The sequence below is a fragment of the Euprymna scolopes genome, chromosome 22 (assembly GCF_053919585.1).
Source record: "Euprymna scolopes isolate OS-2025 chromosome 22, ASM5391958v1, whole genome shotgun sequence".
Classification (NCBI taxonomy): Eukaryota; Metazoa; Mollusca; class Cephalopoda; order Sepiida; family Sepiolidae; genus Euprymna; species Euprymna scolopes.
This window is the reverse complement of record NC_136503.1, coordinates 82,571,890-82,597,415: the sequence shown is the minus strand read 5'-3', so window position 1 is coordinate 82,597,415 and position 25,526 is coordinate 82,571,890. Positions and strand designations below refer to the sequence as shown.

At 30.8% G+C, this 25,526-nt stretch overlaps 1 protein-coding gene across 3 annotated transcripts in view; it reads left to right on the top strand.

Moving 5' to 3' along the window:
- Positions 1–25,526, top strand: part of LOC145243512 (disheveled-associated activator of morphogenesis 1-like) — a 415,531-nt gene that overhangs the window by 360,779 nt on the left and 29,226 nt on the right. For all 3 annotated transcript variants that reach the window (XM_080106477.1, XM_080106478.1, XM_080106479.1), the window contains 8 exons: positions 3,078–3,204; positions 5,333–5,455; positions 7,244–7,523; positions 9,165–9,271; positions 12,514–12,558; positions 14,631–14,891; positions 16,129–16,235; positions 21,482–21,570. In XM_080106477.1, coding sequence (XP_079962603.1) covers positions 3,078–3,204; positions 5,333–5,455; positions 7,244–7,523; positions 9,165–9,271; positions 12,514–12,558; positions 14,631–14,891; positions 16,129–16,235; positions 21,482–21,570 — 1,139 coding nt within the window. The remainder of the gene's footprint in view (positions 1–3,077; positions 3,205–5,332; positions 5,456–7,243; positions 7,524–9,164; positions 9,272–12,513; positions 12,559–14,630; positions 14,892–16,128; positions 16,236–21,481; positions 21,571–25,526) is intronic.

The window sequence follows — 25,526 nt, the reverse complement described above, 5'->3', positions numbered from 1 at the left end:
CGTGACGTGAAAGCGGAAAATAAGATAAAAGAAAACGTGAACTTTTTACCGCTACGCTACGAAGCCATAAAAAGTGAAACTTTCAAGACATCCCAGCATGAAAGGCCACTAACAACTTTGCTTTAGCTGGGGTACCCGGCGTTTCCCAGTTGTTTGGAGGTGTGTGTGGTGGTGGGGGGGGGATCAAAACAAAATGGAAAATAAAGAATAAGCAAACGTAATAACTCTGTTTAAATATTATTAAAAAAAAACTATGAACACAGCAAAATAAAGAATAAGCGAACGATGTTAAAACTTCTTAAATCGGAAAAACAAAAAACAAACAGTGAACATGATGGAAAAAAAAAGAGCGAAAAATGGCATAAATAACCCTGTTTCAATATTAAAATATTAAAATATATCTGACATCTCGCCTCGAACATGCAATCTTAAGATAACGATGCTGCTACTTTACCGACTGGCTATGATTGCATGAGCGAAATTAGGTGGTTTTTCTTATATTTAAACTAATTCAAGAAAGAACGTCTTTTGCACATGCATGTATGGCTAAATTGTCATGAAGAAATGATTTTTGATACCCCTCCCTGTAGAAAAGTGCCCAGTTGAAGGTGAAGGAATTAATGTTTTTAGCCAATTTTTTTGATATTTGTCGTCCGAAGGGTCAGGCTTCAAAATGATATTGATCTCGTGAAAATCCGTCGCCTCTGTCGAAAGTTTTAGGCAAATATACATACATACATACATACATACATACATACATACATTTAAACAGACAGGTGAGATTTATATTATAGAAGATAATGTTTGAAACTAATTAATCATTTTGATTTAATAATCCCTTCCAAAGATAATTTTTTTGCATATCATATAGCCTCTTCAGTAAGGGTCTATAAAAAATTATGAAAATACTTTCGATAAAATTTAGGTACCTGTGCAGAATAAGGACCATGCTGCCATCAAAAATTTCCCGGTGGTTTACAGAATATGCCAGAAATTGCTGAAGTTTGTGATTTTTTTTTTTATGCAAACACTGGCCAATTATTGAATAAAAAATATATTATTTCTGTTATTACAAAGATAATTCAATAAAAAATTAATTTAAAAAATGAAAACAATATTCTTTTCGCTATTATGAAGAAAATACAATGAATAAATATTGGACAGTTTTTATGAAACTTTAAGGAAATTAACATTTGAATCAAGAAAAGAAACATTCATCATAAGGTAAATTTTCATGAATGAATATTTATTTTTTGAATAACAAACAACTTTATTTTTTTAATATGATTTTTTTTCTCTTTTTATGATTTTTTTTTTTTTCAAATTAAGATAAATATTTAGTTTTTTATATAATAAACTAATAATAGCAAATAAATGTTTTTTAAATGACGTTGGCTGTTGCAATTTCATTGATTCAACGTTTATGTAAACTGCTTGGAAAATTCTGACAATATCACGGTTTTAATTCTGCATGAGTACTTATTCATTTTTTTTTTTCAAATCTTTTTTGTACATGTTGCAGTGTAAAATTACTGCTCTTATTTTGTTTACAAACAAGCATAGATAACAGAGATAGACAAGTAATCGACAATCCCAACCATGTATGTTAAAAACAGCAATGACTGTTTTGATATAACAAAGAAAAAGAAACTCAAATTTCCATTTTCATACAAGCTAAATGTTATGGGGTCAAATGGTAATAAACGAAAGGAACACAGGATTTTTAGAAACGAACATGTATTCACATAAATTACAGGCAAAGACCGGTTGGAAATACCATTTCTCAATGGTAGGCATTTGCACACGACCGGCTTCGTCGTGTACCAATCTCAGACTGCCAGGCACCGGTCTCGATACCGGAAGTGACGTCACCAACGAAAGTGACATCATGAGATAGAATTAATGAATTCCCTGGAGGGGCATCCCCAACACTAAACAAAAACAATTTTGGACTGAGATTAATATATACACAAACAATAAACACCCCAGACATTTTTAACTGTAAGAAATCCGGCTTAGAATTAATTTTAGTCACTTGCATGTTTAACAAACAAATTCCTGTAACCTGAATGTCTTTTCATAAGGCCAGTGACTTTTTCACCAAAAATCTTTTGCACGGCTTTGAAGCAAGGAGACTCCTAAATCCCGAGTTTAATGTTCCTTGTCAAGTCGTTGAGCTCAGCAACCAAGGAACTCAGTAGCAGCAGTAGTTAATCAGCTCTTTTCAGGGCTAACTACCAAACTATTAATGTGATTTAAACCATTGTTTTAGATGATTCACAAACTATCTGAATCTGATACACACTTAACTCTCTACTGCTTTACTCTTCTGAAACTCCCCTCACAACCTGCCACTCCTGCTTCGACTCCTCTTTCTTGCAACTCCAGTTCACTCTTGCAATTTTCTGCAGCTCTAGCTCACTCCTGCAGCTTCAGCGATTCTAGCCACCAGCCTCAGCACCCCTTGACGTCCGACTACTAACTCCAGCACCTGTCAACGTCAAGCCACCAGTTCCAGTGTTCACTGATGCCCAAGTACATCTTTCAGTACCCACTGTTGTCCAGCTACATGTTCCAGTACTCGTCGACGTCCAGTACCCCATCAACGTCCGGTTACCAGTTTCCAGTATCAAATTCCATCTATGTGATCCAGACCAAACTGAAGCACGTCATCCTACCTCAGGGAAACATTAATTTCAACCCCATGAGATGCCCGTTCTTGCTCTGATTAATCCAGATACCAATTTTTATTGCCTTATGATTTATCGTTTCTTTGTGGAAAATAAAACATGATATCCATCATCTTTAATTGATCATCTATATTTGTGATCTCTTTGCTATTGCCACTACCTCTTTGCCTTGTGTCCACCTTTTTAGTTGTGCAGTCGATTGGTACCTTCAACTATCGACCCCTTGCAACATAGATTAGGTTATTAATGTTCAATTTATTATCTTTTGTCGTTTTTTATTTAAACCATTATTGATAAAACAATAATATTAGCAGGTTAAAATGAAATGACTTTTGCTCAAATCAAATAGGATAAAAATTTATAACTTTAATTGTTCTTTATTTTCAGGATTGCCTGTGAAAATGACATAAAATCCTTTCAACAAAAAATGCGAGAAATTGAAAAATCAAACGATGAGCTCAGTTCTAAACTCGTCAAAAAAGAAAGAGAATGTGAAGTGAAATCACAGGAAAAGGTTTGTAAAACGAATTTTTATTGGAAAAACTCAACGTTTAAATAGAAATATAAAATAAGAGCTTTAAAAAATCATTGCATATGCATAATATGAGTATATTTAATTTTTAAAACTTATTTTTCTGGAAAAATAAGTTTTAAAAATTAAATATACTCATTAAAATAAAACGTTTAAAAAATAATTGCATATATCGGTTACAATAAAACCTTTTAAAATAATTGCATATATCTATTAAAATAAAACTCTTTAAAATAATTGTATGAATTGCATATACCTATTAAAATAAAACCAAATATGAATAATTGCATACACTCATTAAAATAAAGCCTTTTCTAAAAATAATCTCACATAACCAGATTTCTGCTATTAAAATTGGGCCTCTGCAAATTATATGGTATCATTATCATTGTCTGGCTTGTCTTTTTTGTCCACAATATTTTTTGAGTATTTTGTAACATATACATTCTCCAAAGTATATGTGTGTGTTGACTACTTATAGGTTTCAAAAGCACTCGATAGATTTGCACTAAACATGGCATAGAGCACCCTTGAGATGTTGGTGGTTAGTGTGTGTGTGTGTGTGGGGGGGTTAAAGTGTTAATATTAGAATTGCAGAGTTAGTTGGGTAGAGTTGATGGTTTTTAAAGGAGTTTGAGGGAGACTTGTAAGAATGCTCAGATTTTTAAAAAAGTTTCTGTCAGATATTTTTGCAATTCTAGGAGCCATTTTTTTTTTTTTTTTTTTTTTTTATATTAGAGGGGAGTCACTGCTTATCAAGGCCCGAAGGTCACTTATGGATAAGAGTTAATGAGTGCCAGGTGGCCATTGAGAGAACACTCTGATTATCGGTAATGGAGGATTTTTAGTTCTCTCCTATTGCAAGAACTTAGACACCAAGGTTGGAAAATAGGATTGAGAAGTTAGCGCTCACTAGGAAGGGCACTCTGGCCTGTAAAAAGTGCCCGTACAACCCAGTCGGCATTTCCCGGTAAGGGCAACTCAGGCGATTAGCAATGAACTAACTCCTTCTCAAAGAGAGAAGGCAAGACGTGGGAGGGTGGACCTTCTAGAACTGCACAGAACTAAACAACCACCGCAAAATCAACAAGGAGCAGATCATTACAGGAATGGTCTAATCTCTGTTGACTTTGGGAGCTGAGGATAAAAATCCCTAGTCGGTGAGTGTGTATTTAAGAGGGTGGCTCAACAGGAACTTGCTTACGTTATATTTGAAAACGGCCATGTTATAGTCAACTGGGAAGTAGCCCAGTGGTATTGTTCCACAAACAAATAATTCTAGGAAAGAAACTTTGCTCATGAAATTTACATTTGGTTTTATGCACAGATAGAAAATAAGGGAAATTGTTAGCAGTTGTTGTAGATAGGCGTGTGTCTTGTACAAATGTTCTACATGAGAGAACCACAAATAGAAGCTCAATTGAGCATGTGGCATAAAAACAATGATAGAGCAGAGATTATGTATATTCTGTGAGAAAAAGGAAGTAGGATGGAGAAAGAGGTTTCACCCACTAGATTTCAAAGTCAGTTTTAAACCCTGCCAAGGCAAGAAAGGGTACTGTCAGCAGCTCCTCCCCAAATATGGTAGCAGTATTCTATTTTAGGATGTATTTGACTCATTCAGGTAAAGGATTGCGTCAGGAGTGAGGTATCTGCTAGAGTGATTCAACATTGGAACTTTAGGAGTCAGAATTAAATCTTATGTCTTCCAATTCTGTAATTCTGATCAATACTGTCACTACTAATAAAAAAAATTGGTACTTTTGTAATTTTGGTACCACGCTGAAATAATAACATTATTATTTTGGAACCCGTTCTTAACGTAACTATTTTGTGCTTCCACCTAACAATTTAATAATAAAAGAAAAGATATTGTGAAACTTGAATTTAACCTGAAAAAAAAAAAATTTAACAATAGTGCTGTACCAAAACTACGTACATAAATACCAAAACATTTTACAATGTTTAGAAGTGGAGAAAGATTTTATAATGACTACATGAGTCGAATTTTCATAGATAAATGCTTGTACTGTTCTGTTCTTGCCAAAAACGATCAGCAAACAACTTGATTATTTGATTGGTGAAATTTGTTTTTGTTTCGTTTAAACAGGAGGATTTGATATCGACAGTAACAAAGATGAAGAGCAAGCTTGAAAAGGAGACGTCGAGTCACCAAGAAAGTAAACAAAAATTGCTGGACATGGCTGCCCTCATTCGTGAGTTACAGGTTCAGGTAAGAATCACTTTGACGATATTCAAAAGGTAAAAGAAGTTGTTGCAATATTTTTGGTATGATCACAAATATTTGGATGATTATATTTATAGTCAGGGGGGAACAAGACTCGACTAACCAGGTACCAGAATTGCTGTATACTGAATCTCTTTGAATTCTTCAATCATAGTTTTTCGTCTTGACATGAGAAGAGAATTACACTGCTGATTCTGATTGGATGAATACCACCAATTTTTTTTTATCTTGAATTCTTTATAATTCAAAGATTCTTTAACTGAATTAATGCTACCAATGTTCACAATTATTTTTGCTACAATGCTTATTTTGGTGCTTGTGCAGAGTAGTGAATTTTGAAACAAACACATTTCTGGTGGATATATTATGTACATATGTGTCATGTTGAAATTAGTATAAATTTCACAAATTTATGAAAAAAAAATCCTATAGAAGATGTGCTAGATCTATTTTTCAGAAAAAAAATCGTAGACAGTAGTAGTCAGAGATTTTTCATTTTTACAATGGCGGATCTCATGTAAAGCAAGGGAGATAAGTTAGTTTCTCATAAATAATGAGATTTTTAGAACTTTCCAACTTGAATATTTTAAAACCTATGATACAACCTGATAATTCAATAAATTCTGGAAAATCTTGCTAATTCTTACTCTTCACAAAACTCAAAATTGTAAAGGTTAATAATCTATAAATAGATTACAGATCCAATCAAATTCTTCAATACTGATTGAGGGAAAATATTCTTCAATCTTATTTTCTAAACATGTGAAATGCTCACTTAATAATGCGAATCATTTCAATAATGCAGGTTTTGCGAACTAATGGAAATATATCCAAATCATCTTCATTCCTTTCTTACATATTGTAACACTTTGTGTTTATTAAACAAAATGAAATTAAATGGCTTCTAGCTATTATCTCTTTGTGTCACTAGCGCTTGTAGCAGCAGCAATGACAGCCACATGACATATATGCAAATGACTTAGCCAGTGCGCAAAGTGTCATCACAGCAGAGGAAGAGAAGTAAAAGTATTAAAAATAGAAAAAAAAATGCACCACGTGATGAGGACCAGAGAAAGAAAACCGCATGAGACAAGTGAAATGAACGTATGGTCCCGTGATGGCAGCAAGAGACTTTTAAGCCATGTCAGAATAGCAGAATTTTGTAAACTACGTAGCAAACAAGAAAAAAAACTTTTAAAAAAAAGAAATAACGCGTTATTTTGGAAGAACCATGAATAAATACATTTCATTTCAATTGAAAGAGCTGAGTCAAATTTCTTTTTGTTTTTCTTTGTAACTGTCTCAGATACAACGTGTTGGGTCCAAGTGTTACATTGTAATGACTAGGGCTATGACAACAGAATATTCTTATCATTGTTTTGACTCTTGAATGTATATCCGACACAGTTAGACACAGTTAATCAACCGAGAACCACATCAATCTATATAAAAGCATATAAGATATCAACGGATACACACTCGAGAGTCAAAACAATGAAAAGAATATGCTGTTGTTCTTGCCTTAGTAATGACACCGTTGAAAAGTAACAACGTTGCATTAGTAGCACACCAGTAATCATTCATCGGCACACTAATGTGTCATGGCACAGTGATTGGGAACCACTGGTCTTAGAGGTTAAATTAATTGAAATCTGTTGAATGTGTCACTTAGTAATCATTTTATGTAATTTCGCTTTAGTCGTTGGAATAATCCTGGAAATAAAACTAAAATTTCATTTTTTTTCCTCCCTCATGTTTTTTTTTTTTTGCCAGTTGGAGAATGAATGTGCCGAGAAGAAGCAGTTGCAACACCTCGTCTCTACGGGGAGCTTACCGGACGATGCCAAAATGGATTTCTCATCGGCGTCGCTCGGATTCAAGTCGAGTAGCAATCTCATCACCGATCGTGTCATTCCTGCAGCACCACCATTGCCTCCAAGCTTACAACGGGACATTCTGGACTCGAATAAAGCTAGACCACCACCACCTCCACCACCGCCTCCACCACCACCACCATCATCCGGGGGAGGACCTCCTCCACCCCCTCCCATGGGTAGCTATCATTATTATCATAGTTATTGTATCATGCTTCAGTGCTTATATGATGCGATTTTATTTTTATTTTACGCTAATTTTTATTTACTTTTTTTTTTTTTGGTTAATTAACATCGTTTCATTGTTATAATTTATTTACTTATTTTTTTTTTTTGGTTAATTAACATCGTTTCATTGTTATAATTTATTTACTTATTTTTTTGGGGGGTTAATTAACATCGTTCCATTGTTATAATTTATTTACTTTTTTTTTTTTTGTTAATTAACATCGTTTCATTGTTATAATTTATTTACTTTTTTTTTTTTTTTGGTTAATTAACATCGTTTCATTGTTATAATTTATTTACTTATTTTTTTGGGGGGAGGGGGGGTTAATTAACATCGTTCCATTGTTATAATTTATTTACTTTTTTTTTTTTTGGTTAATTAACATCGTTTCATTGTTACAATTTATTAACTTTTTTTTTTTTGGTTAATTAACATCGTTTCATTGTTATAATTTATTTACTTATTTTTTTGGGGGGAGGGGGGTTAATTAACATCGTTCCATTGTTATAATTTATTTACTTTTTTTTTTTTGGTTAATTAACATCGTTTCATTGTTACAATTTATTAACTTTTTTTTTTTTGGTTAATTAACATCGTTTCATTGTTATAATTTATTTACTTATTTTTTGGGGGGGAGGGGGGGTTAATTAACATCGTTCCATTGTTATAATTTATTTACTTTTTTTTTTTTTGGTTAATTAACATCGTTTCATTGTTACAATTTATTAACTTTTTTTTTTTTGGTTAATTAACATCGTTCCATTGTTACAATTTATTTACTTTTTTTTTTTTTGGTTAATTAACATCGTTTCATTGTTATAATTTATTTACTTTTTTTATTTTGTTTTACGTTAATTAACAAGTTTTACTTGAATTCTTAATTTTTTACTTTAAACTTTCAAATCCCCTGTATATCAAGTTCCAAGTCTGTAGACTAAAAATTGACAGTAGTTTAGTAGAGACCGTTCCACTGACAGATAGATAGACAGGGTCACTTTTATATATATACGTAATAGTAGAAATTTCTATTTGCTACCAAATCAGATTCGTTCCACAAGTCTGAATCCCTATATATCGAGTTTAAAGTTTGTAGACTAAAAATTGACAGTAATTTGGTAGAGACCGTTCGTTCCACAGACGGACAGACAGATAGACAGGGTCACTTATATATATAATGCATATATTTCTTTGTAAGGCTATCATCAGTGCTCAGATATATGAACAAAACGAACGGCACACACAAAAATATATATTTTAACAATGCTGATTTCTACTAAAAGTTGTAAGAAAAAAATGGTAAATAGCAAACAATTTTTTTTTATTTAATTTACTTTTTTACCTTACGTTCTTCTAGATTTTTTCCTCGTAAGTGATGCTGGATTTTCACAATATTTTGGGGATATAATCCCTTTATCCTATATTTCTATTTCTTTGCCCCAAGGATCTCTCCATCATATGCATATATTCATTGACTGTGCACTGTCAATTTCGTCTTTTGTGTGTGTGTGTGTATATATATATATATATATGTATATATATATATAATTTTGAAATCATTTTTAATTGTTCTTGTTTGTTCAAAACTTTTCAGCTTCAATGGGAATCTCCTCTACTGACAGCTCCACTTCGCTGAGAAGAAAGAATATTCCAACTTCTTCCCAGCCGTTGAAGTCTTTCAACTGGTCCAAACTGCCGGATGTAAGTACAATTCTCATCCAAATTAAAATTTCAATTTTTTTATTTTAATAGTTTGTGGCACATTTATTCATCAAAACTTTCAAAATCAAAACTTAAAGAAAATATTCTTCATTTAATGATTGATATTCCTCTTTTTTTTTTTCTTTTCTCACGTTCACCCCAAACAAGGTGCATCACCACTTGAACGCAAGGGCCTACTATCTGAGACCATGCTTAGGAAAGATAACAAAATGTTGGTTTACATTACATTTAAACTTCTACATATCAGTACAATCAGGGAAGCAGGTAGTAGGAAAGGAATACCAAAGTCTAGCTGTTGGAGGGAAGAAACTATTAGAGTACAAGACTTCCTAGTATTTAAAGACCTCAACAGTGAAGAGGTGTGATTTTGTTGCTAAACGGGTTTGTTGAGTGTATGTGCGTCGAGGGGGGACACATGCAATGAGTTCATCAGAGCACATTCTATGAAAATATTTGTAAAACAGGCACAGGGATGCAACATTGTGGTGATGGGACAGGAGTTGGAGCTTAGTTGACAAAGCAGGACCTATTAGATTGGATACTCTTCTTTGGACCCTTTACAAAAGGGAGAGACTAGCGATAGATGCACCAGTTCAGATTTGGCAACAATACTCCATGTATGAGCGAATGGTGATTTTGTAGAGGTGCAAGATACTCTCAGGTGTGAGTAGTCTTCTAGCACAATAGAGAAAACCTATCTTTTTTGCAGCAGCCTTTGCAATGTCCTCAGTGCATTTGTTCCAGTTCATATTGCCTGTGAATGTTAAGCCGAGGAGTTTGAAGGCAGAATTCACAGGTAGGGTGTTATTTGTCATGGATATCGGTGGTTGAGAAGGCTTCTTGTAATTGTTAAAGGAAAGCAGCTTAGTCTTATAAGCATTAAATGTTAACATACATTTACGGTTCCATTTCACTACGGTCTAGAGGTAATTTTTTAAGGATTCTGCCATTGTCTTGGATTTGTTCACATCTGTTCTTCCCTTGTACATGTTATAGTGTTGTATCATCAATAAATATACCCATCTCAGACACAATATTATCAGGGAGATTGTTAATGAATATCAGGAATAATAATGGTCCAAGTGTGTGTATATATATATATATATATATATATATATATATATATATATATATATATATATATATATGATTGTTGAGCTGGATTAAATCCGACGATATGAAATAAAATGGAGGTGGAAGGACCTGAATACTCAACGTTTCGCCCGATTTATGCAGGCTTCTTCAAGAGGGATGGTCATTGACGAGAGAGTCGGAGGATTGGGGCTATATATAATGATGGGGGAGAGCAACGTGTTTTCCTTATGTAAATTAGATGTCATATATACATATATATACATTTTATGAGAGAAAATAAATTAGAGTAAACTAGTGTGGTGGATTATTTTAACTTTTAGACATAATCCACCACACTAGTTTACTCTAATTTATTTTCTCTCATAAAATGTATATAAATGTATATATGACATCTAATTTACATAAGGAAAACACGTTGCTCTCCCTCATCATTATATATAGCCCCAATCCTCCGACTCTCTCGTCAATGACCATCCCTCTTGAAGAAGCCCGCATAAATTGGGCGAAACGTTGAGTATTCAGGTCCTTCCACCTCCATTTTATTTCATATATATATATGTATACATATTTTTTTTTCTTTATGTAAATACAGTCATATCTTGCTATGATGTGCAAACCGTTTCTATCATTATTGGTCTCATCAGGCAAAAATAGGATATGGACCTCCTCATCCTATTTTTTTGTGTACACCTAAAACTTCTAGGACTTCCATGAACAGAGTTCCTTTCAAAATTGTCTAATTTTTAGCAAACTTTGAACAGTCATAATTCAGTGGCTAATTGAGCTCCCAAAATAAATTTAGTATCATTGTTCATGTTTTCCAAAGATTTAAAGATGGTAGATATAACGAAAAGAAAGTTTGGGTTTGGGATATTTATTCCTATATAATGTAGAATATCTACTTATATATAATTTTGATTTGGAATACCTGTTCTTACTTATTCATATGTACACACTGTTTTCTTTGTTACATAGACACGCTGGATCTACTCGGTGTTACTTGGAATACAATGAAGTCATTTTAGTCATTAAATTATATTTGTTTTACATAAATTTTAAATAAATAAATAAAATGATGCTTCTAAGGTGGACAACTCATTTTATAGTCTTCCATTTAAAATGAGTTATTCCCCTTACATTAAAGCGAATTTTATTTTATTTTATTTATTTATTTTTTTTTTTTTTTTTAGATGATTATTTAAACCTGTTTCATATTACAAGTCGTACAGGCTGGACTAAATCATTTTTGTAATTAAATTGTAGTAAAGTACATCATTATATTGCCAATAACATAGTACAATTAACAAATGAAAATTGGCTAGTCAAAAGCAATTTTCGATTTGTCAACTTAAATGTTATTTGCAGGTCCAACTTTTAAAATCCAATTGTTTTTTATTTATATACTAGCGGGAATACCCGGCGTTACCCCGGTGTGGAGAGATGGTGTAGTAAAGAACCCCGGGGGTGGGGAATCAAAACAACAGTAGGCAGCCCGGGTGGAAAGAGGTGTTTAAAAAAAAGTGGTAGTAGCAAGGGTCCCTGGCATTACCCGGGTGTGTGGGGGTGTAGTAAGGAACCCAGGGGGAGGGGGATAAGAAAGTGGTAGTAGTGGCGAGGGAATCAAAACAACAGTAGGCAGTTTGGGTGAAGAGAGAAAAAAAAAGTGGTAGTAGGCAGGCAGGCTTGAACCTGTAACGCGAAGGAGGAAAAAAAAAATAAAATAACGTCAACCGATATCTCCATCGTGCGACCGGAAGTCAAGAGTGTTGAAATTAAGCAAAGTAAATCCAATGGTGACGATTATTTACTAAAATGTCGGCAGAAAAAGCGACCCCTCCTTGCACAAAACTGCCTAGTTGAGGGTGAAGGAATGAATTTTTTTGGCCAATTTTTCCATATTTGTCGTCCGAGGGATTGAGCTTGAAAATGATACCTATCTTGTGAGGATCCGTCGTGTGTGTCGAAAGATTTTGGCACACACACACACACACACACACACACACACTTTGCCTTTTATATATCAGATGAGATTATTAAATGATATTAGCTGTTTTTATGGCAATGAAATGTTAATATTTTTGAAATAATCTTTATTGGACTTTTTTTTTGTCCCTTTTCTTTTTCAGACTAAACTGAATGGTTCCATCTGGGCAGATTTAGATGATACGAAGGTGAGTACAATTTTTGCTTTTTGTTTTTTATTTGATGGAATTTCATGTGCAAATAGTTACCATTGTTAATGTTTTAATAAAGTTTATTAAATTAAGAGTCAAGAGCAATAGGTCACGCCTTCAAATTAAATGAATAGATTTCATTAAAAAAAGTCTTTCTGAAATTTCTTGATGATTATTTGGATTCTTTGGACTACTGTTCTCATCTGGAATGCTATTTTCACAACGTTACGGTCAATGTAACCTCCATTCGATAGAATCATTCCTGAGTTCGACAAGATACACCTGAAGAAGGTCAGAGATTACATCGACTGAAACATTGTAAAAATGATACTCAAAATAAGAACAGTAGTCCAAAGAATACAAATAATACAAAAATCTTTTCTTCTTCTTTTTCTTATTTTTTCTTCCTTTTTTCCTTTTCTTTTTCTTCCATTCATTTAATATTACTTTTACCTTGTTTACGGGCCCTGTCAGTGGGGCATTAGAATATACCGACTGCCTCCCTGCAGAGGGTAAAAGTGCCTCAATGGGGGTCCTGGATATGACCTTAAACTATATCCAGTGGTGAGGCCGCAGCTTGCGGGCTTTGGGGAATGTGGAGCCACCCTTTAATTACCATTGCTCCCAGGTCCACTCTGACCCGGAGTGGTAGTACCTGTTAGGATTCCAAGTATGGGTTAAATAGAAACCGACTTGAAAACAACAAATATATTCTACTAAAAAATTTTTCTTCAAAATCTTTGGATTCGGCATTAAATAACCCGAAAAGGGTTGATATGCCGTAAAACAAAAACAACCAACCAACCAACCTTGTTTATGGATAAAAACATTTCTGATATTACACAAGTTCAGTTTTCCCTTTTGTTTGTCGTTCATATTTTATCCATATTGTCCAGTTTATGAAGTATTACAGTTGAGATGTTGATCCAGACCAAATACATATGTTGAGTCAAGATACAGCCGTGTTTCACATAAATATTATCTCCAAAATATTAGTCTTCAAGCTGCATTTCATTTATTAGGGGATTTGGAAATTGGTTTTAATAATAATTGATTGAATAGTTATTATTATAAGATATCATATTTTTAGATGCTACTACTGTTTGTCTTCTTGATATAAACTTTTTTTTCGTATTATTTGGATTCTTCGGACTACTGTTCTCATCTTGAGTGTCATTTTCACAACGTTTCGGTCGATATAACCTCCGACTTACGCACGTTCGTAGACATTTTGTAAACATTGTTTTTAAAAAATAAAAAATAATACTTCTATTATGTTTTAAACGACTGTAATAGTTTATTTTCGAAGTATATTTCATAAAGAAAATTGACAACCCACTTTAAAAACAGAAATTACGAGTTTTATATATTTTATTCGCAGTTTTTTGTTGACTCTTCTGGCGGCCATGTTGTAAGCCCTAACGGTATTTTTGGAGATTACCCATAAAATATCTTACCGCAGGGAGTCCAACCTTCACGTTGGATATATAGCAGCTCATAAGGAAAGGACATGACAATTACGAACAAATAAGGAAACGTTTCACTTTATGACGATATATGTTTATTAAGAGACACGTACACACACGTAACTACAATTCAAAACATAATAGATAAAAGAAGTCCAAATATGATAATGGATGAACGGGAAACGATGTTCATGTCGACATTTTCAAAGTCACTCTACTTTCTTTCCACTGTCCACTTCCGGTTGTTGATCTCGCGAGAAATTAAAGTTTTAGGACTACGGACAAAGGGAAGCGACTTTGCTCAAAGAAGCAAAGAATTACTCCCCTTTGCATTATGAATTTGTCTGATCCCAACAGTCACATAGTTTGTTTATGTTCTAGCGTACTTTTCACTAAGTTAACATTTTTGGGAACTATTTTAACATAAATAATTTTATCTGTAAATATTTATTTCGTTTTGATAACATTATTTTTGATATTCTATTTTTATAAATAGCGATCATAATAATCGTTCAGCTAACTTGGTTTTGCCTGGTCAAAATATCTAACAAGTGGATTTACTTGTTTTTTTTTTTTATTTCTTTCTCTTCCTTTTTCAATCAGCTTTACAGAACTCTTGACCTTAAAGACTTTGAACGAACATTTTCTGCCTACCAACGAAAAGGGGGCCACTTAGAGGACGAAGAGGACAAGAGCCTGAACAGCAGCAAACCGAAGGCAAAAGAGTTGTCTGTAGTTGACGGAAGACGTGCGCAGAACTGTACAATCCTGCTATCAAAACTAAAACTCACCAATGACGAATTATCTAAGGCAATTCTGAATATGGACGAGCAAGAAGATCTACCAAAAGACATGCTGGAACAGGTAAATAAAAAATGGAAAACAAAAGCATTTTCTTCCTTATAAATCATTTTTTTGTTCATAAGGTCATTTTGAATGTGATATTGATTTGTTTCGGATTGTGTCAATAGAAGATTGCTGCTTTCTTGTTTGTTCTTAACGCAATATCTGAAAAAGTGGGGATAATATGTCCTCAATTATTTTTACATGCAGTTCATCATATGAGTGTTTAATTCTAAAAAAGAATCAAACAAAACCATTTCCCACAAAATAGAATCAAGCAATTCAGTAACCATAACACATTCGCACAAATTGCATTTTTGCTTCCATTGGTCTTATAATGGCTGCCATACTGATCTTATAATCAACAAACTTCCTCTTTCATAACTATATATATATTGAAATCACTACTATATATTGGGTACAAAATAATAATCAATAGAGCATTGATTCTATAATAATAAATATGAAATCTGCATTAATTAAAATATCATATTGAAGTGTATTTTACAACCGGCAATGCCGGGTGGCTTGCTAGTATATATATATATATATATATATATATATATATATATATATATATATATATAGATAGATAGATAGATATATATATATATTGTCATCCACATACAGTCGCATATATATATATATATATAGATAGATAGATAGATATATATATATATTGTCATCCACATACAGTCGCATATATATATATATATATATATATATATATATATATATATATATATATATATATTGTCATCCACATACAGTACTGTTTCAGTGCGGCTAGACAAACACCTTTCCCCAGCCGTGGATTGAACCTACAATCGTCGCATTGACAGTCGGCAGCTCTCACCATTCGGCTACGAATCAGTGCCATAAATATTTCTCCTAGAGTGTGTATTAAATCCACACCCTCTGGTCGCAAAGTGTTCGAACCATCAGCTTGTTTACAAACAAATTAATAGTGGACTTTGCTTAATCGCTTTTAAATATGCGTCGGCTGAAAATATATTTACAAAGTGCTCAACCCAAAGAGGGGGCTTTAATTTTCATCCACATACAGTACTGTTTCGTTGTATCACAACTCATCAGTGCGGCTAGTTTAATCATATGTATATCCTTTGAAATCTACTGTTCATTCAAGTCTTTCACAGATATTTACAGTTAAAAATTATGTCATATCTATTACACTGCAGAAATGTTTTGTTTTTTTTAATTTATATTTTTAACAAGGAAAATTATTTTTTTTAATCAGCTGCTGAAATTTGTACCAACATCTGAGGAGAGCCAACTATTGTCGGAGCACAGCCATGAAATTGACCAAATGGCACGAGCGGATAGATTCCTTTTAGAAATGAGCAAGTACGTAATAAGTTTATTGAAACTCTTTACTAGAACATATCATTACATTTTATATTATTATCTTCTTCGTATTCTTGCATTTTTCTTAATAAATTTAAAACATTTCCTCTAATTAACAAGCGTCGTGTTACATGTTGATGTTATTGGTTTAATAACCACTTAAAACTTATCAAAGGACAAAGTATAATCATGAACAAATTTATTTATCAAAACTAACATATTTATGTTAATGAAAAGGCCAAGCCGCTGGGTGCTTAATAATGGAAGTCTACGATGGAGACGCGTTTTTTGTTTATCTCCCCCAAGTGTTATGGTGGATCTCAAGGGAAATAATTTTGCCTCCTTTGTTGTTTCCCTTTCTTTTTAGTGTTCTGTTTTAGGTCTTCCTAACAGATAAGTTGGGGGAGATTTAAAAATAATAATATTCATAACTACTACTTCTTGGCCTTCGGATAAAGATCAAAGTGTAGTATCTGTTCTTCAGATCTGCACTTCAATTTCTTGCTCTCTGTCAGTGGAGGAGAAATCCTTCACGACTGAGACAATTTTTATTTTTGTCCCTTTTCTCCATGTTAGAAAACGACTCAAGTATCTAACTCTGTCCCGTGGGGAGGCATTGTAAATAGGAACTACTACTTCTTTATAAATACCGAACAAAGAACTAAAGGAACACTACTCTTACTAAGTGATTAAGAATTATTCCCCTTGAACTGGATGTATTCAGAACAACTAAAAGAAAATTTAAAAACAAAAACAAAAAACTGATAATCAAATTTGTTGAATGCATATTAAAAAATTAAATAATGTATAAATACATATAATAAATAAAATAATATATAAATACATATAAAAAAATTAAATAATATATGAATAAATATAATAAATAAAATAATATATGAATAAATATAATAAATAAAATAATGTATAAATACATATAATAAATAAAATAAGGGTTTGTATTACTGTACACATAGATTCGAAAAAGTTGTCAAAAAACAAATATATAACAAATAAATGTTATCAAAGGCAAGATAAGTTACTTTTCTACCAACCTGGATATATTTTTCGTGTTTTTATTCAATGTAACATGTTTATTCAGCTCGAAAACCATACAGTGTTTACCAATGTATTGGAACATTCAAGATGGCGTCTTATTCTCTCTTTAACACGGTAAGTCTGGGAAAAGATGTTATAAATAAAAAAACGGATAAAATACTGTTAAAAACTCGCTCAATATATGTTACCGTGACATAGGTTGACATATATTCGGTGGGTTTTTAATAGTATTTTGTATAGTTTTTTATTTATAACACCTTTTTCCATACTTACGGTGTTAAAGAGGGTGTGAGACGCCATCTTGAATTTTCGAATACATCGGTAAACACTGTATGTTTTTCGAGCTGAATAAATATGTTACATTGGATAAAAACACAATAAAATATATCCAGTTTGGCAGAAAAGTAACTTATCTTGCCTTTGATAGCATTTATTTGTTATATATTTGTGTTTTGACAACTTTTTCGAATCTATGTGTACAGTAATACAAACCCTAAAATAATATATAAATACATATTAAAAAATAAAATAATGTATGAATACATATAATAAATAAAATAATGTATAATTACATATAATAAATAAAATAATTTATGAATACGTATAATAAATAAAATAATATATAAATACATAAAATAAATAAAATAATGTATGAATACGTATAATAAATAAAATAATGTATGAATACATATAATAAATAAAATAATATATGAATACATATAATAAATAAAATAATATATGAATACATATAATAAATAAGATAATGTATAAATACATAAAATAGATAAAATAATGTATAAATACATAAAATAGATAAAATAATGTATAAATACATATAATAAATAAAATAATGTATGAATACATATAATAAATAAAATAATGTATAAATACATATAATAAATAAAATAATATATAAATACATATAATAAATAAAATAATATATGAATACATATAATAAATAAAATAATATATAAATACATAAAATAAATAAAATAATGTATGAATACATATAATAAATAAAATAATATATAAATACATAAAATAAATAAAATAATATATAAATACATAAAATAAATAAAATAATGTATGAATACATATAATAAATAAAATAATGTATGAATACATATAATAAATAAAATAATGTATGAATACATATAATAAATAAAATAATGTATGAATACATAAAATAAATAAAATAATGTATGAATACATATAATAAATAAAATAATGTATGAATACATATAATAAATAAAATAATTTATAAATACATATAATAAATAAAATAATATATGAATACATATAATAAATAAAATAATATATAAATACATAAAATAAATAGAATAATGTATGAATACATATAATAAATAAGATAATGTATAAATACATATAATAAATAAAATAATATATGAATACATATAATAAATAAAATAATGTATGAATACATATAATAAATAAAATAATGTATGAATACATATAAAAAATAAAATAATATATAAATACATATAAAAAATAAAATAATGTATGAATACATATAATAAATAAAATAAGCTATGAATACATATAATAAATAAAATAATGTATGAATACATATAAAAAATAAAATAATATATAAATACATATAATAAATAAAATAATGTATGAATACATATAATAAATAAAATAATATATAAATACATATAATAAATAAAATAATGTATGAATACATATAAAAAATAAAATAATATATAAATACATATAAAAAATAAAATAATGTATGAATACATATAATAAATAAAATAAGCTATGAATACATATAATAAATAAAATAATGTATGAATACATATAAAAAATAAAATAATACATGAATACATATAATAAATAAAATTATATATAAATACATAAAATAAATAAAATAATGTATGAATACATATAAAAAATAAAATAATATATGAATACATATAATAAATAAAATAATCTATAAATACATATAATAAATAAAATAATATATGAATAAATATAATAAATAAGATAATGTATGAATACATATAATAAATAAAATAATCTATAAATACATATAATAAATAAAATAATATATAAATACATATAATAAATAAAATAATATATGAATAAATATAATAAATAAAATAACCTATAAATACATATAATAAATAAAATAATATATAAATACATATAATAAATAAAATAATATATAAATACATATAATAAATAAAATAACCTATAAATACATATAATAAATAAAATAATCTATAAATACATATAATAAATAAAAAAATATATAAATACATAAAATAAATAAAATAATGTATAAATACATAAAATAAATAAAATAATATATGAATACATATAATAAATAAAATAATATATAAATACATAAAATAAATAAAATAATATATAAATACATATAATAAATAAAATAATATATGAATACATATAATAAATAAAATAATGTATGAATACATATAATAAATAAAATAATATATGAATACATATAATAAATAAAATAATGTATGAATACATATAATAAATAAGATAATGTATAAATACATATAATAAATAAAATAATGTATGAATACATATAATAAATAAAATAATGTATGAATACATATAAAAAAATTAAATAATATATGAATACATATAATAAATAAAATAATGTATGAATACATATAAAAAAATTAAATAATGTATGAATACATATAATAAATGAAATAATGTATGAATACATATAATAAATAAAATAATGTATAAATACATATAATAAATAAAATAATGTATGAATACATATAATAAATAAAATAATATATGAATACATATAATAAATAAAATAATGTATAAATACATATAATAAATAAAATAATGTATGAATACATATAATAAATGAAATAATGTATGAATACATATAATAAATAAAATAATGTATAAATACATATAATAAATGAAATAATGTATAAATACATATAATAAATAAAATAATATATGAATACATATAATAAATAAGATAATGTATAAATACATATAATAAATAAAATAATGTATGAATACATATAATAAATAAAATAATGTATGAATACATATAATAAATAAAATAATGTATGAATACATATAATAAATAAGATAATGTATAAATACATATAATAAATGAAATAATGTATAAATACATATAATAAATAAAATAATATATGAATACATATAATAAAGAAAATAATGTATAAATACATATAATAAATGAAATAATGTATAAATACATATAATAAATAAAATTATATATGAATACATATAATAAATAAGATAATGTATAAATACATATAATAAATGAAATAATGTATGAATACATATAATATATATATATATAATATAATATATAATATAATAATATAAATAAGATAATGTATAAATACATATAATAAATAAAATAATGTATGAATACATATAATAAATAAGATAATGTATGAATACATATAATAAATAAGATAATGTATGAATACATATAATAAATAAAATAATGTATGAATACATATAATAAATAAAATAATGTATGAATAAATATAATAAATAAGATAATGTATGAATACATATAATAAATAAGATAATGTATGAATACATATAATAAATAAAATAATGTATGAATACATATAATAAATAATATATGAATACATATAATAAATAAAATAATGTATAAATACATATAATAAATAAAATAATATATGAATACATATAATAAATAAGATAATGTATGAATACATATAATAAATAAGATAATGTATGAATACATATAATAAATAAAATAATGTATGAATACATATAATAAATAAAATAATATATGAATACATATAATAAATAAGATAATGTATGAATACATATAATAAATAAGATAATGTATGAATACATATAATAAATAAAATAATGTATGAATACATATAATAAATAAAATAATGTATGAATACATATAATAAATAATATATGAATACATATAATAAATAAAATAATGTATAAATATATATAATAAATATAATAATGTATAAATACATATAATAAATAAAATAATGTATAAATATATATAATAAATATAATAATGTATAAATACATATAATAAATAAAACAAAGTAGGAGGAGAGAGATGCATATGTTTATAATGTTAATTACAATTTCAGTTTTATGTTTATTCATGTTGTTTCATTCTTCTGTTTTTTTAGAATCGTTCACTATGAACAAAGGTTGAAAGCTTTGTATTTCAAGAAGAAGTTCCAAGAAAGAATGTCTGACTGTAAACCAAAAATAGAAAGTAAGAATTTCATTTCATTTTTTTTTACATTCAAGAAAATTGCTTTCAATTTTATTATTCTTGAGTATGTGTTTCTCTTATATATATATATATATATAAGAGAAAAACATATATATATATATATATATATATATATATATATATATATACACACACACTTACGTATTGAGCACTTTTGAAGTAAATACTTAAAGTTTACGCATAAATTTATACTTTTGTATATCAATTTTATGTGAGTAAATGAAGTAGTTATATAGAAATATAGATAGATATATTTGTGTGTGTGTATATATATATATATATATATATATATATATATATATATATATATGAATGACAGAAAAGAATAGATACACATAGAAACAGTTTATTTCAATAAACATATAATTTATAGAACAAAATAAAAAAATAAATGGTCACAAATTTAATAACTAATACTTGTAATACTTGGATGACATTCCCTTTGCTGTTTTTAATGCTAGGACCCTACTAGGCATGGCATTGATCAGTTGATGAATATAATCTTGAGGAATTTCTTGCAATGTCTGACACAATAATGCTAAAAATTCAGGCTTAGAAGATGTCTTCTTTTTCTTTTTGCGAAGGTTCCGGTCTAATATACCTCAACTGTTTTCAATTGAGTTCATATCTAGGGTCTGACTTTGTCATGGAAGTTTATTAATCCCATTTTGGCTCAACCGAAGTTGTGCCACTCTAGCAGAGTGATAAGGAGTTTTATAAATAGAAAGTTAACTTGGTTCATTTTACTACTTGAGAATATTGGTAGGAGTACTTCATCTAATATTGAAACATATTTGACAAAATTGATGTTTTCTTTGCAATCCACCAAGTCTGAGCAACATTCACCCCGAATTGCACTCTATACCATATCTGAGAAACCTCCATGTTTCTGTGTTTGCTGCAGTCTTTTTAAGTTAAGGGAGGGAGCTTCCATACCCATACGCTTCCACTGTCAGGAAATAACGCAAATCGTGACTCATCAGAGAAAATGACATTTGTCCAAAAGATCATAGGTCTCTCCACCATCTCGGGAGACCAATTTTTTTCCATGCTTGATATTGGCGGGATGAAGAAGTTTCCCTCTTGCAGCTCTACCATAGTAGTTCAGCTGCTGAAGATAGTTGACAGCTGTTCCTGGACTAACACCAATTTGTGTTGTAATGCAGATGCTTTGCACTGAGGATCCTCTTCTTTCACAAAATGCAAGGTTCTTTCAAAGGGCCCATTGTGACCTGGATGAGGTTTTCTGCACGCTTTGTCCTCTTTTATGAATTGCATGATCACAGTAGAAAGGAGTATTGACAGATTTCCTGGATTTGGCCAAGACTAAGACCACGATTCATATGAATTTGTTGACCTACGATTCATTCTCGTAGAAATTCTGCTAGGTTTGATGCTCCTTTAGTTTGTTGTTAGATGCTATTTTAATTAGATACTCATTGTAAGGAGTTATTTCAGCACTATTCTTATCTGTAAGAGTAAATAAGCATATATTAATCTTAGGAAAAATATTTATCTTAGTGTCTATGTAGCAGAAGCAGCAATAACTAAAATGAGGGGAAAAAGAGCTTACCTCGGGTATGTCTGTTGTGTCACCAGTTGGAGGGAAAAAGAGAATTCCAAGATGGCGTCCGGGGGTTTTTATTAGCATTTACCCCATGCAACTCTCGGAAAATCACGTTTCTGTCTCATGTGATTATGCAAATGGATAATTCCCGGCCACTATAAAAGCAGGAGGCTAGAGACGAGTCGGCAGTGTCCTGCAAACTGTGTGTGTGGGTGTTTCTGGCGATTGGAGTGTGTCTTCTTTTACCACGGTTATCACGGACAGGAATTCCCTCTCTTCTGGAGGTGGGCGATATTGACTATTTTGAAGTTGTACTGTTGCTGACAGAACATTTATTTATTTTTTTTTTTTTTTGCCTACTACATTTTTGTTTCAAGCTATTTCGGCGCGAATATGGCGAAGGTGCGGATAAGCAGTGATATTATCAAGCCGTTCTCTGGCGAGGGAGACGTTGTAGCATGGCTGAAAAAAGTGAGACTTGTCGCACAACTTCAGCAGGTGGATGACGTAGCGAGTCTGCTACCTTTATACCTGGAAGGCGATGCACTGGCCCTCTACATGGAAATGGAGGAGGACGATCAAAAGAAAATAGACCAGATTGAGGCTCGATTAAAGGAGGCATTTACTGATGACGCGTTTGCAGCATATAGAAAAATAACTATGGTTAGATGGGCTGGTGAACGTGTGGATGTGTACGCCAACAAAATCAGGCAGTTGGTTGGATTGGCCGGATTCACAGGAGAAAGCTCAGAGAGACTCACAAAATTAATTTTTGTCACTGGATTCCCTGACACCATCTCAATTGCTCTTCAACAGGTGCCGAACATCAAAGCCCTGACCATGGGGGAGCTAATGTCGAGAGCGAGAATTTTGACGACAACTGGCGAACAAAATCAGGATGTGGTTGCGGCCACACGCTCACCCAACAACAGGGCCCAGAATAATCCTGTTAACGTGACCTGTTTCAAATGCAATGTTAAAGGCCACCTTGCAAGGGACTGTCGAAAACGTGGAACACGGTGTTACCGTTGCGGTGAGAGTGGACACTGGGCTCGGAACTGCTCGGGAAACGAGCAAGGGGAGGACGCATAAGCGCCAGTCTCCTTCCCAACCAAGATGTGAACACGACGCTCCCGGTGATAAGCATCCATGTTGACGGGACACGATGTTTGGCGCTTATTGATACAGGATGCTCCAGGACAATTTTACATGCAGACCGGTGCCGGTCTTGGAGAAAAACAAACGTAAATGTCAACACAATTGGTGGAATGTCCCATGCGTGCTGCGGTGTTGGAACGGTCTCTGTATCCACTGATGAAGGTGTGTCTGCCAGAGTCAATGTGTTGGTGGTGCATGGCAAGCCACTGGGATTTGACTTGCTTCTAGGGATCGACGCCATAAAAGCTCTAGGTGTCGTTGTCAAGCCTACAGGATCAGTGCGGCTGGGCGCCAGGAAAAGTATTAAATGCGCAGCCATTTCTATCGATGAACCAGATTTCACTGCTACCTTTGACCATCAAAACTGAACGTGGACCGCATCGTGGAAATGGTCTGTGGACCATCCCCCTGAAAGGCTGCATAATCGAGTGTCAGAGTACCCAGTGCCAGCAGAAATTCGTGAAGAATACACGCAGGAGCTCCACACCTGGATAGATAATGGTTGGCTCGTGCCATGCCCAGAGGATAAATTGGGACCCCCCAAAGGTCTAATTCCCCTGATGGCTGTGATACAGCAGAACAAAGCCAAAGTGCGCCCGGTAATGGACTACCGGGAGCTAAATCATTACGTAGACGCATTTACGGCCAACGCAGATGTTTGTGCGGCTAAGCTGCGTGAGTGAAGACAAAAAGGTGCTAACGTGTCTCTACTGGACCTCAGAAGAGCATACCTACAAGTCCGGGTCCATGAGACACTGTGGCCATACCAGACTGTGGAAATCGATGGGAAAAAATACTGTCTGACCCGTCTGGGGTTTGGTTTGAATGTGGCTCCCTTGATAATGAGAGCAATTGTCAGCGAAGTACTATCTCAGGAAGAAGTTATAAGCCGCGCAGCATCTGCTTACATTGATGACATTTTTGTCAATGAAGACGTGGTGCCCGCGACCCGTGTGAGAGAACACCTCGCGCAGTTCGGGTTGGAGTGCAAGAACCCGGAGCAGTTGAAGGACGGTGCACGGGTGCTGGGATTGGCAGTCAGGATGGAACGCAATGAACTGCGGTGGAAGCGAGGAAATGCAATTCCGGAGGCTCCCAGTATTGTTACGCGACGAACAATCTTTTCCCTGTGTGGTCGACTTGTCGGGCACTTTCCGGTGTGCGGTTGGCTTCGTGTGGCTTGCGGAATACTCAGAAGGAGAGTAAGTTC